This window comes from Crocodylus porosus, unplaced genomic scaffold (genome assembly GCF_001723895.1).
Source record: "Crocodylus porosus isolate Cpor-Errol unplaced genomic scaffold, CroPor_comp1, whole genome shotgun sequence".
In the NCBI taxonomy this organism is placed as follows: Eukaryota; Metazoa; Chordata; order Crocodylia; family Crocodylidae; genus Crocodylus; species Crocodylus porosus.
Window position 1 is genome coordinate 10,362,754 of NW_017728926.1, and position 10,773 is coordinate 10,373,526.

The following is a 10,773-nucleotide window of genomic DNA, read 5'->3' on the forward strand; positions in this document are numbered from 1 at the left end:
TCTGTGACACGTTCAGTTCCCTCCTCTGCCCGATGTTCCTTGTGTGACCCTGGGCAAGTCTCTTTGTTTCTCTCCTCAGCTTCCCATCTGTAAAATTTGACTAATAGCATTGCCTGGCCTTTCGGAGGATATGTGCATTAGACATTATGATGTGCTCAGACATGAGGAAAGGACCAGGGAAGTACCCAAGACAGGTGACTACCATGAAGAAAAAGGGTTGCACTATTAATTGTGGCATGGCGTAGCCTGCGTGTCTGTCATGTGTCCTGCATGGGTGAAGAACCAGTGCAGTGATGCCAGTATGACCTGTGAATCTCAGAAGCGTACACATGGGAGCTCTTCACTGCAAGCATTTCCCTAGGTCTTTTATTTCCCTTCTTTCTTGATATGTATTAAGGTCTCTTCTCCTGTTTATTTTCAGAAATACCCAATTGTGTGGCAGGGCCTCCTGGCGCTGAAGAACGACACCGCTGCGGTTCAGCTCCACTTTGTCTCCGGTAACAACGTCTTGGCACACCGGTCCCTGCCAGCACCCGAAGGAGGCCCTCCGCTGAGAATTGCTCAGCGCATGCGTCTAGAGGCTTCACAGTTGGAGGGTGTAGCACGCAGAATGATGGTACGGCTGACGTCTTTGCTGCTTGGGGCCATAGAGCCTCGGAAATATTGTCACAGGCATCAGATATGTCTCATTTCACAGATTTCATAGACATTAGGGCTTGAAGGGACCTGGCAAGATCATCGGGTCCAGCCCCCAGATTTTACCTAAGGCTTAAGTGCAGAAGTTAATGCCCAGTTTCATTCTGCATGCTACCCTTAGAATCGAGAACAGCAGAGGGGTTAGTTAGTGCCTTAAAAAGCACTTTTGTCCGTGGAACAGACTTCTGTTATCTCCAAAGTGTCTGAGCAACGCAGGAAACAGAAGTCCGTAGAAAACTGGAGGTTAAAAAATCTTGATAGGTTTCTTCACCTTCTTTGGAAATGGCTGAGATTTCGGCAGCTGTTTTCCAACAGCACTCGTGCACAGTTTGCAGGAAGCTGGATTTTCCAGCAAAGGGTTTAGGATGATTAGATATCAGGAGCCAGCCTATTCTTGACAAGTGCTTGACTGATAATTGTTATAATTTCTTTCCAGGTGGAGAGTGATTACTGCCTGTTACTGGCCTTGCCTTGTGGACGAGACCAGGAAGATGTAGTGAGTCAGACGGAGTCACTTAAGGCTGCATTCATTAGCTACCTGCAGGCTAAACAAGCTGCAGGAATCATCAATGTTCCCAACCCCGGCTCTAATCAGGTATTGGGAAGGAAACAGCAAAACTTTGTAGATAAAGCTAAAGTTAAGTAGACAACTGCTGTAGAGGTGGGGCGTGGAACCCCATCCAGCATCCCTCGTGCGTGGCTAGGATCGAGGTCCATGCTTGTCTCTTCGAGACATTTAGCATGTGTAGGGGTAGCTGGTTGTTTCCATGGTGAAAATAAACCAAATAGGAATCTCAAAGGTGAACTGAAAAGTCAAAGGGAGCATCTTTGTTTTCTCCTTTCCATATTTGTGCTGTATACATTTTTGCCTTTAAAGATAAAAAGCAAGTAGCATTCCACACCTGCCCTTCTTTTATATCCTTGGGGGTTTTTTTATATGCTGTCCAAGAGCTTTTTCCCAGGGCACCTGAAATATCTCAGAACATTACATCTCCCCAAATGTGTGGGGTTTTTTCTATAACACCGGAATATTTGTCCTGGATGCACTGCTGCACCAAGTCCAATCTGCTCTGTTTTTACCAGGAACAAATAATTCGCTGGAATGACTTTCCACCCTGCTCAGCTCTCCAGTGCTATGAAAGCTGTTCCTTCGCTCAAAAAGATTATTAACAGCTATTGTTCTGTGTTTCGTGATAAACCCGTTCACGTGCTTAGATACCAAGGGGCAGAAATCCTTTGCTCTGAGAAGCAGACGTGTGTTGCTGCTGAATCAGTAAAGCAACCTCAATACATATTTGAAAAAGTGCCCTTGTGTACCAGTGCTAAATAGCGTTGCCCCCAGTGCACATCCCGCTTTTTCGATTTTTGAACCTTATCTTCCTGCTACTCGAGGCTGTAACCGGCACTAGCATCTCCCGTCTCCCAGCCAAAGCTGGTGAGAAAGATTGATTTTGTGGTTGCCTGCTGCTCATGACATCTCGCGTAGGTTCCCTAGTAAAAGAGGAGGGAGTGAGGGCTGCATCGTATGTGGCTTTTATTCCTTTTTTTTTTAAAGAAGCTTTTGTCAGTGGTCTTTCTCCATCAGCATTTGCTTCACAGTTCAATTTAGCAGTGTCAAGGTGAACTTCTTTATTGTGGCACCATGTGCGTTATCCAGGTCTGGGCTCCCATTCTTGTCAGATTTGTACATGCAAAACCAGTAATATATAGAGGTTCCCAGCCCCTCTTTTCATGCTTTGTTTTTTTTTCCCTCCCTTCACAGCCTGCCTACGTTCTGCAGATATTCCCACCCTGTGAATTCTCTGAAAACCACCTGTCCCGTCTAGCTCCAGACCTCCTAGCCAGCATCTCCAACATCTCTCCTCACCTTATGATTGTCATCGCATCGGTATGAGCTGTTTACTGGTTACTGACTTTTCCAAGGCCCTGCAGCAAAAAAACCCAACAAAAAACAAAAAAAGAGGAAAAAAATAAAGGAAAAAGAGAGAGAGAGAGAGACGAATGAACCAAGAAAATGCTGCCAGACTACCAGCCTCCTGCCCTAACAGGCCCTGATCAAACTGTTGCTGGGTAGTGGTTCTGCTACCTTGTATGTTTACATATTGCTTTAGCTTACGGACAACTGATGCACTCAGCAGGCGGACTGGTATTGGGTTTCTGTGCCTCCTTTTGGGGAAAATAAGGATGGCTATTTTTTTTAACAAAAAATTTAAAAAAGAACCTGAACTGCCTTTGCACTAAATTAGTGACTTGGACCTTTGCACAGTTGAAGACATGCTGTGACGTTCTGGATGTCTTGACACACATTAACATGCGTTGTGGATCAAACGCAGGACCTGGGAACTTCTGCTGAAATTTGTGGGTCAAGGATCATTTCACACAGTATCTTTTTTTTTTCTTCTTCTTCTTCTGGATGTGACCCTTCCTCTCCTCCACTTCCCTTGCTGCAGTTGTCTTCTCTTCATCTGGGATGTACAGTTTACACTGAAAAAACAAAACAAAAGGGAGCGCTATTTTCCTTCCTGGTGGGATATGCAGAACTCAGTGGGTGTGTGTATATATAAATATATATATAATATATATAAATATATATAATACTGACTTTAAAAAAATCAGATCCCCACAACATACATTTTTTTTTAATCTGTGCCAAAAATGTGTTTTCAGAGAAAATCTTATTTTCATACTCAGACTTTGTATTGTCACTCATTTGTAAGTGCGCTTCATTTAAACATTACCTGCCCCGTCCCTCGTCTCACAATATGTGGAAGTGTTATACACTTGTACAAAGACTTTTTACCCGCCTTCCTCCCTCTTCCTCACCTGCCCTAACACTTATTAATTTATGGAACTGTTTTCTCAGCGCAGTTTTGTTTTGTGTGTCCATTGGATTACAAACTTTATTAAAAAATACAAAACATGTTGAGTCTGGATGTGATCCATCAGCTGCTCCATGGGGGGGAGACTAAAAGCAGATTGAGATCTCGTGCAAGTTTGGGCCAGTCGGCATTACTAAGAAGCCACGTCCGCTGCGCTGGATGCTTGCTGTTTCCCAGGTGATTGTGCGTAGGAGCTTTTGCCGGGTTTTTTTCTTGGTGAGTTTGACTTGTTTCATCCAAGTTTTCATCCAGGATCAGATCAAGGCTTCACCTTTGTCTTTTTGTGGTGTAAATATTTGTAAAACTCCAAAATACTGGTTCTTTCCTGGGTAACTTTGAATTTTGATACACGGAATAAACAATAGCAACTTAAACAAGAAAGAGCACGTTTGAAGAAACAAATTGTTTATTATTTTAAGAAACTCCATCTTATATCAGTAAAGACCCCAAATCGCTGAAATCAGTAAAAAGGCTTTTGTAGCAAGAGTTGTAGGAAGTCCTTATGACTGACACTTGCGTGTGATCAGGATTTGCTCTGCAGGATTCATCAGTGTATCAGCTGCAGGAGTAGGGCTGAAGTGGAAGGTGGCTGCAGGGATAATGGATATCCGCTATGAAAATGTTATGGGGCTTCCTCCTTGGGAAGGAGTCTGGCACCCAGCTGCAAGAAACTCTCCATTCGGGTTCTTTCCAGTGTGGCGATCCACAGCTGAACTGGTGTGGTTGGTTAAGGGAAACGCCAGTGCACTGCAATTGTGTATGCGTGTGTGTGTGTATACACCCACCCACATACATATACATACATGCATACACCCCCCCCCACGAACGTATATATACACACGCATTTTATATACACACACGCAAATACGCATATATATACACATGCATTATATAAATGCGCAATTATATATGTACTCGATACATGTGTACACATATATACACACACTGTATACACACAAACACGCATTATATAAATGCAAATTGAATACATACTATACACACATACCCATATATGCATGCCTGTGTGCGCACACATATACACATATCTATACACACATATATAAACATTTTATCCCTGTATGTAATTAAGAAGAAAGTGCCAAAAGAAAAACTGCCAAAATGCAATTACCCATCAGACAGGGAAGTCGCCATCTTGCCAATTTGATGCTACTGTTTTTTTTAAATGTGTGTAGCTAGCTATAATGATTTGCAAAGTGTGACATTCTGTATTCAGCAGTTTTTAAAACCAGCTGTTAATTTAAACCAGATCATTTTAAACCAGCTGGTTTAACAGCGATTAAGTTTCTCTAAAAGCTTTGGAGAGTAGGGAACCTGAATCACAACTGTGTTGAACCTCTTTAATTATCAGTGCTTTTCTAATTGGGCCAGTTGCTTCCCTGGCTCCTGCTTTGCCTTTTCCATCTGGGAAGTGTTATTATGTCCCCATGTGAGAGAGACGCCAGCTCCACTAAAAAGAGATACAGAAGCAGGAACAGAGGAACGGGAAAGCAGTTTTGCAAACGTCTGTGAATGTTTCTGGAGCTCTCTAAGGTATTAAAATTGAGTTTTCATTTTGATGGGATGGGGGGCTAATTGATGGTATAAATAAAAGCATCAATTATGCTGTAAGCTTAAAAAACAAAATCGGTAGGTGTTGTGTGCAGTGCTGTCATGAGGATGAGAAAGAAGCCAGGCCACAAATGCAAACTGAACTGTCTTTGCCTTTGCATTCAGCATAGATCTCTGTGGTGAATGTTGAGTGTTCAGGGCACAAAAGTTTTAACCAAGCTCTTTCCTTTTCTTTTTTTAAACGGACTTTTTTCTGACTCCAAAAAGCCTCTTGTGTTTGCTACCACTTGGGCCACTGGAGCGGGGAGGAGGGTACTTGGAGCATTCGTGGAAGACTGGAGATGTCGGCTCTATCTCCGGCTCTGCCAAAACTGCCAGGCTACTTCATCTGTCTGGGCCTCAGTTCCCTGCCTCTGCGGTGGACATAGGAGCTTTGGTTTCAGATGTGAAACCCACAGGTCTGTTGCTTTGGACCTGCACCCACCTCCCTCAGTAGAAAGAGAACTGAGGGAAGGTACAGCCTTCTCGATGAAAGAGCCTGTTGGCTTTTGCTTTGCCTCCATAGCTACGGGGTGCGATACCGAACCACACCAGCAAAACCACAGTGAAGAGGAAGGAAAGAAAATACATGTGGCCACAAGTTTGCCTTTCCTCCTTGCGTTCCTGGTTCTTCCACCTCGAGGGCCTAAGGGTCTACTTTCTCTCTCAAACCGAAGCCATCAGTTGTGTCTCTGCTCGCTCTCGGAGCAGCACGGCAGAGGAGGAGGCCGGACAGTTCTCTCGTCCACATCTCGCCTGTGGAGCGCCTGCATGTGGGTTGCTGCCCCGTCTGCCATCAGCATCTGCACAGAGCTGATCCATCAGGATCCAGCGAAGGACCCGGCACATCCCACCGACGGAGGCTTCAGGACCCCCCAGGCCCGAGGAAGGATGCAGTGCTTAGGGGGGTCTTGGTGGCTTCCTCCCCACCTTGGCTGCACCCACTTGCTTGGCCTGGCTGGGCTGAACAGGGAATCTGTTCCTCTGGAGCGCAAGAGGCTCTTGGGTTTGGATGATGCCTAGAAGCAGAAATGGAGGCTGGCACTGGAGTGATGGTTCCGACTGGGCGCCCGCGGGGGCTTGGTGAGAGCCGCTGGCTTGAATTTCACATGATCCAAGGACTCAGGAACGCAATGGGCAAAGTGACGGCTGGCTCCTGAGAGCGCAGAGACAGTCCTGCTAATGCACTGCAGGAGGGAGCCTAGAAACCCTATTGCAAACCCAGCGCGGCCCTCCCGGAGAGCCGACATAGCTGAGGAGTCAGGCCTGGCTTCTCCTGGGAGACCGTCTGTTCCTCCCCAGCCTCAAGCAGACCAGGACGGACCAGCATGGAAGTGGTCAGCCCTCAGGGACTCCGGGAAAGCGGGGCATTGCAGCTGCCAACCTTCACGGCCTGCAGCCTGGAGAGGGAACACGGCTTGTTCCCCATTTGGACCTCCAGGAGCCACGGGGCCACGGTGATCTGAAAGCCCCTCGGTACAGGGAAGAGTTGGCACTGCAGGGCAGGCGCCACATCGTGCCTGTGCAATGGGGAGGGGGATTCAGTGCTCTGGAGCACATGTTCGCTGCTCTGCTCTAGCTGTTGCATTTGCTCACGTGTGAACGGCTCCAACATGAATGCTGAGTGAAACGGGGCTCAAACGACTCTGCTTGTCCCACTTCAGGCGCTCACAGGCTGCCAAATGGGCCTGCGCCTGCAGAGCTGTTGCACCGTTTCTTGTGTCAGAAATATGGAGCTTATTTGCAGGTGCCCCCCAGTGGTGCATTCTGGGATATTCCTGGGAGCGCACCCCGGGCAAGACTGATGTACACCCAGAACAGCTGCTCCGAGCACCCGAAGCTGGCTCAGCGCAACAAAGATGCGGGCAGGCTTCTTCAAGGGCCTGATCTAACCCGAATCCCCGCTCCCAACCCGGCTGGTGTAACTGCTTTAGGACCTGCTGCACTTCCCCGTAATCCCCATTTTGGGTTTTGCTCTGTGGCTCTCTAAAAAATATGCAAAACTGCCACGTTTCCAGAGTGGAGGCGTTCCCGGGGAGATCTTGAGCAGCCGGGGATGATTGAAAGAGCAGTCGCATACCTGGAAATCCAGAGAACCTCTGAAAAACGGCACAACCGACAAAGTTGGGTGGTTTGTATTTTAAAAATGAGAGATCATGCTGGCGTCCCCCATTCCCCCTGGATGATTTGGGGGCCTTTTCAGTGACTCGATTCTTTTTTGGGGGCTTTATTGGTTTTATCTCCCTGCCCCCCATGTACGAGATCCACACTGACTTGCGCCTGGCAATACAGCAGGAGCCGTGGGACTGAGCATCTGCCAGGTGGTGGGACCTGGAGAAAGCAAACAGGGCGGGGGCTGGGGAACCAACGACAGGGACGGAGCTCTGCAAGGCTACCTGTCATCATCCTGTTGCACCGGGGGCTGTTCATAGCCACAGCCGCTCAAACCTTTAAATAAGCCTTAAAGGAAGGCTCCTACTTGCTGCCGTGCTGCGGCCCATCTCAAGCACGCTCCACGCGCACACGCTTACTGTATAGAGAAGGATGGCTGGAAAAGACCGCAGTAGCAAGCCCCTGGTGAGTGGGACAGCGGAGGGGAGTGGCTGCATCTTGCAGGGAAGGATTTTTATTTTAAAAAGGGGGGATGTGTTTGGCCTCCCTACAACTCACATGAGCACAGCCTGACGCTGCTGTTACCCCCAAACCCAGGTTTCCTGAGAGCCAGGGGCTTGGGGCAGCTCCCGGTGGCTGTCAGTCCTCGTTGCAGGGGTCTTGCACTCTGCTGGGACCAGGGGCCCCATTATGGCAGCAGCTGCCGGTCCCTGGCGTCCGCTCACTTGTCGGCAGGGTCAGACCCACGGCCCACTGAGCCAGGTCCTGTCTCAGGGGCTGCTATAGCAGGACAGCACAGACCTGGGTAGCTACAGAGGGAGCCATCCCCTTCCTGGCTCCGCTGCTACTGAGTTAGAAGCACCAGGAGAAACATGGGCTGGAAACCGGGTTCCCATGGGCTGGTGGGCCGGAGAGACAGCTGTGCAGCTTGGCAAAGGGATATGACTAGGGACGGCAGCGTGGCTGTGGCAGAGCTGGAGAGAAAACCAGCTGGTCCTGGCTGCACTGGGAGGCTGAGTGCTGGGGGCCTGGCTCCAGCCCCACACCAAAAGGGGCTGGATCAGGACCATTCCCCCCACCCCTAACACCCCTCCCAAGACCCCTTAATGAAGCTGGATTAGGGGGTGCCCCCCACAGAATCTGGCTGGATTATGGGTTAATCCCTGCCAGCAGTGGGGCTGGTTATGGGGATGACCTCCCCCCAACACACAGTTTAATGTGGGTGGATTAACTCCCATCCCCCTTCCAAAAAACCCTTAACATTACAGGGTACCTCACAAAAAGTGTCTGGATTCTAGGTCCCCTCCCCCAGATGTGGCTATTTTGGGGGAGGGGGCATTCCCCCCACATGGCTGGATTTATGGGGTGCTTACCCCTGCAACACTGGCCCTGGGCCCCCCCCAACCCTCATTAATGCAGGTAGATATGGGGTTCCCCCATGTGGCTGGTTGAGAGTCACCCCCAAGCTTGCTGGAGTGGGGGCGACCCATCCCCCCGCTTAAGGTGGCTGCATTATGGCGTGCCCACCTCGTGTCTGCATTATAGCATCACCGTTCCCCCACAGTGGCTGCTTTAAGGGAGGGTAACCCCTGCACCGGCATGGCTGAATTATAGGGGTGTTGATCGGGGGAGAGGTGTGGCTCTCCTTTTAATGTGGCTGGATAAGCCCCCTCCCCCCCCTTTAATATGGCTGGATTTTGGGGATCCCCCCATGTGGCTAGACTGTGGGACAGAGGTGTCCACGTGTAGTTGGATCAGCCTCACGCCCCCTGCTCCCCGGTGTTCAGGGGCTGGGAAGGGGCTGGAAGGCAGCACATGCTGGGGATGGGGCAGGAGTGAGCTGTGCCTGCAGAGAGTGTGAGTGTGTGTGTGTGAGAGTATGTGTATGTGTGTATATGTGCGCATGCTTGAGCACATGCATGCATGGGTATGAGTGTGCATATATGTGTGTGCATGAGCACAAGTACATGGGTGCATGTGTGCGTCTGCGTGCGCATGCTTGAAAGTGTGTGTGTGTGTGTGTGTGTGCGTGCGTGTGTGTGTGTGAGCGCGCGTGCACGAGTGGCCTGGAACTGTTTGCTTTGCACAGTGCTTCTCCACCCAGGGCCGCAGCATCCATGCCACATCCATGTGGATCCGGGATGCACAAGACAAAGTCAGGCTTTAACCTGCCAGCTCTGGGGTGCTCCCCGGAGCTGCCCCAGTCAAGCGAGAGCTCGGCATGGCTTTTCCAAGGGGGCTGCCCACCGTGCCAGCCTCCCCCGGGGCTCCCTGTAGTCTCAACAGGTCCAAGACGGCTGAGCTAGACATGCGCAAAGACGCATGCAAGGGCACCCGCGGGTCTCGGCAGATTCTTCCTAGTTCTCCGCGGAAAGAAGGTAAATCTTTTACAACGGTAAAACCCCACATGGGCAAAGCTGCCCAGGGACAGGGTCGGGGCTGGCGGAGGTGATGCTGCATGTGGGCCTGCATCCAGCCCGCAGCCATGGGTGGTCATGACCCAGCACAGGGCAGGGGACCTGCCACGAGGGCAGAGGAGCTGCTGTGCAGCCTTGGACAGGAAGCGCCGGACCCCGGAACCTCAGCAGGCCCCCCACAGCCAGAGCAGGGCTCTGCCTCCCAGCGCAGGGTGAAGCAGAGTCGCCCCGCAGCCTGCCCCTTGCGCAGCTCCTGTGCCTTTGCATGGCAGAAATTCCTGGGTGCAGCGTTGGGCCCCTCCAGGAGGACAGCAGGCCCTGGGGTGCAGATCCAGGTTTGGCTGCCCAGCTCACAGTCCTTTGCCTTTTGGGGCCCCAGAGGCAGCTCCACAGCTCAGCCTCGGTCTGAGCCAGGCCCTAGGGAGGGTGTTTGGGTAGGTGGTCTTCCTTGGGTCCCCACGTATCTGAGCTGTGCAGGACACAGCTGTTCAGCTCCCTGAGCGCAGCCTGAGGCTGCTGCTCCCCCCCAAGCCCAGGTCTCCCCCAGAGCCGGGGTTGGGGCCCGGTGCTGGGAAGCACAGGCTCGGGGTCCCGATTCCCTTGTGGCTGGAGGCCTCCGCGCCCCCTTCTCTGCACCCCGGGCTGGGGTCGTGCGGGAGCTGGGGCCCCGCAGCGGGCCCTGCCGAGCAGCCGGACATGACCGGTGCCCGCAGCCCACGGGGGACAAGCCACGCGGCATCGCTCCTTCCAGGAAGCTCCGTGGCCGCAAACAAACGTCCCGGCCTCCAGCCCGACGGCTCTGGACTGGCGCACGGGCGGCTGGAACAAGTCCTCTCGGGCACGGCAAATACGATGGCCCTCGGCCCGCAGCGGCTGGGCAAAGCAAGAGGAAAAGCCGGGCCCGGGGCATGCCGCCCCTGCGCAGGGTCAAACCCCCAGGCCCTGCCTGGCAGCGCGGGGCCTTGGCCACCAGGCCGTGAGGCCGCGGCCGTGCAGGACTGCCCTTGCCGTGGGGCCAGCGCGTGCACGCAGAGAGCGAGCCAAGGGGCCCAGAAGTGAGG

At 51.5% G+C, this 10,773-nt stretch overlaps 1 protein-coding gene across 4 annotated transcripts in view; it reads left to right on the forward strand.

Annotated features, from left to right (window-relative positions):
- The window catches only part of SPEN (spen family transcriptional repressor), a 78,955-nt gene extending 75,337 nt beyond the window's left edge, over positions 1-3,618 (forward strand). For all 4 annotated transcript variants that reach the window (XM_019541431.1, XM_019541433.1, XM_019541430.1 and 1 more), the window contains 3 exons: positions 422-616; positions 1,133-1,291; positions 2,459-3,618. In XM_019541431.1, coding sequence (XP_019396976.1) covers positions 422-616; positions 1,133-1,291; positions 2,459-2,590 — 486 coding nt within the window. In that variant the 3' untranslated portion in view covers positions 2,591-3,618. The remainder of the gene's footprint in view (positions 1-421; positions 617-1,132; positions 1,292-2,458) is intronic.
- The last annotated feature ends 7,155 nt before the right edge of the window (positions 3,619-10,773 follow it).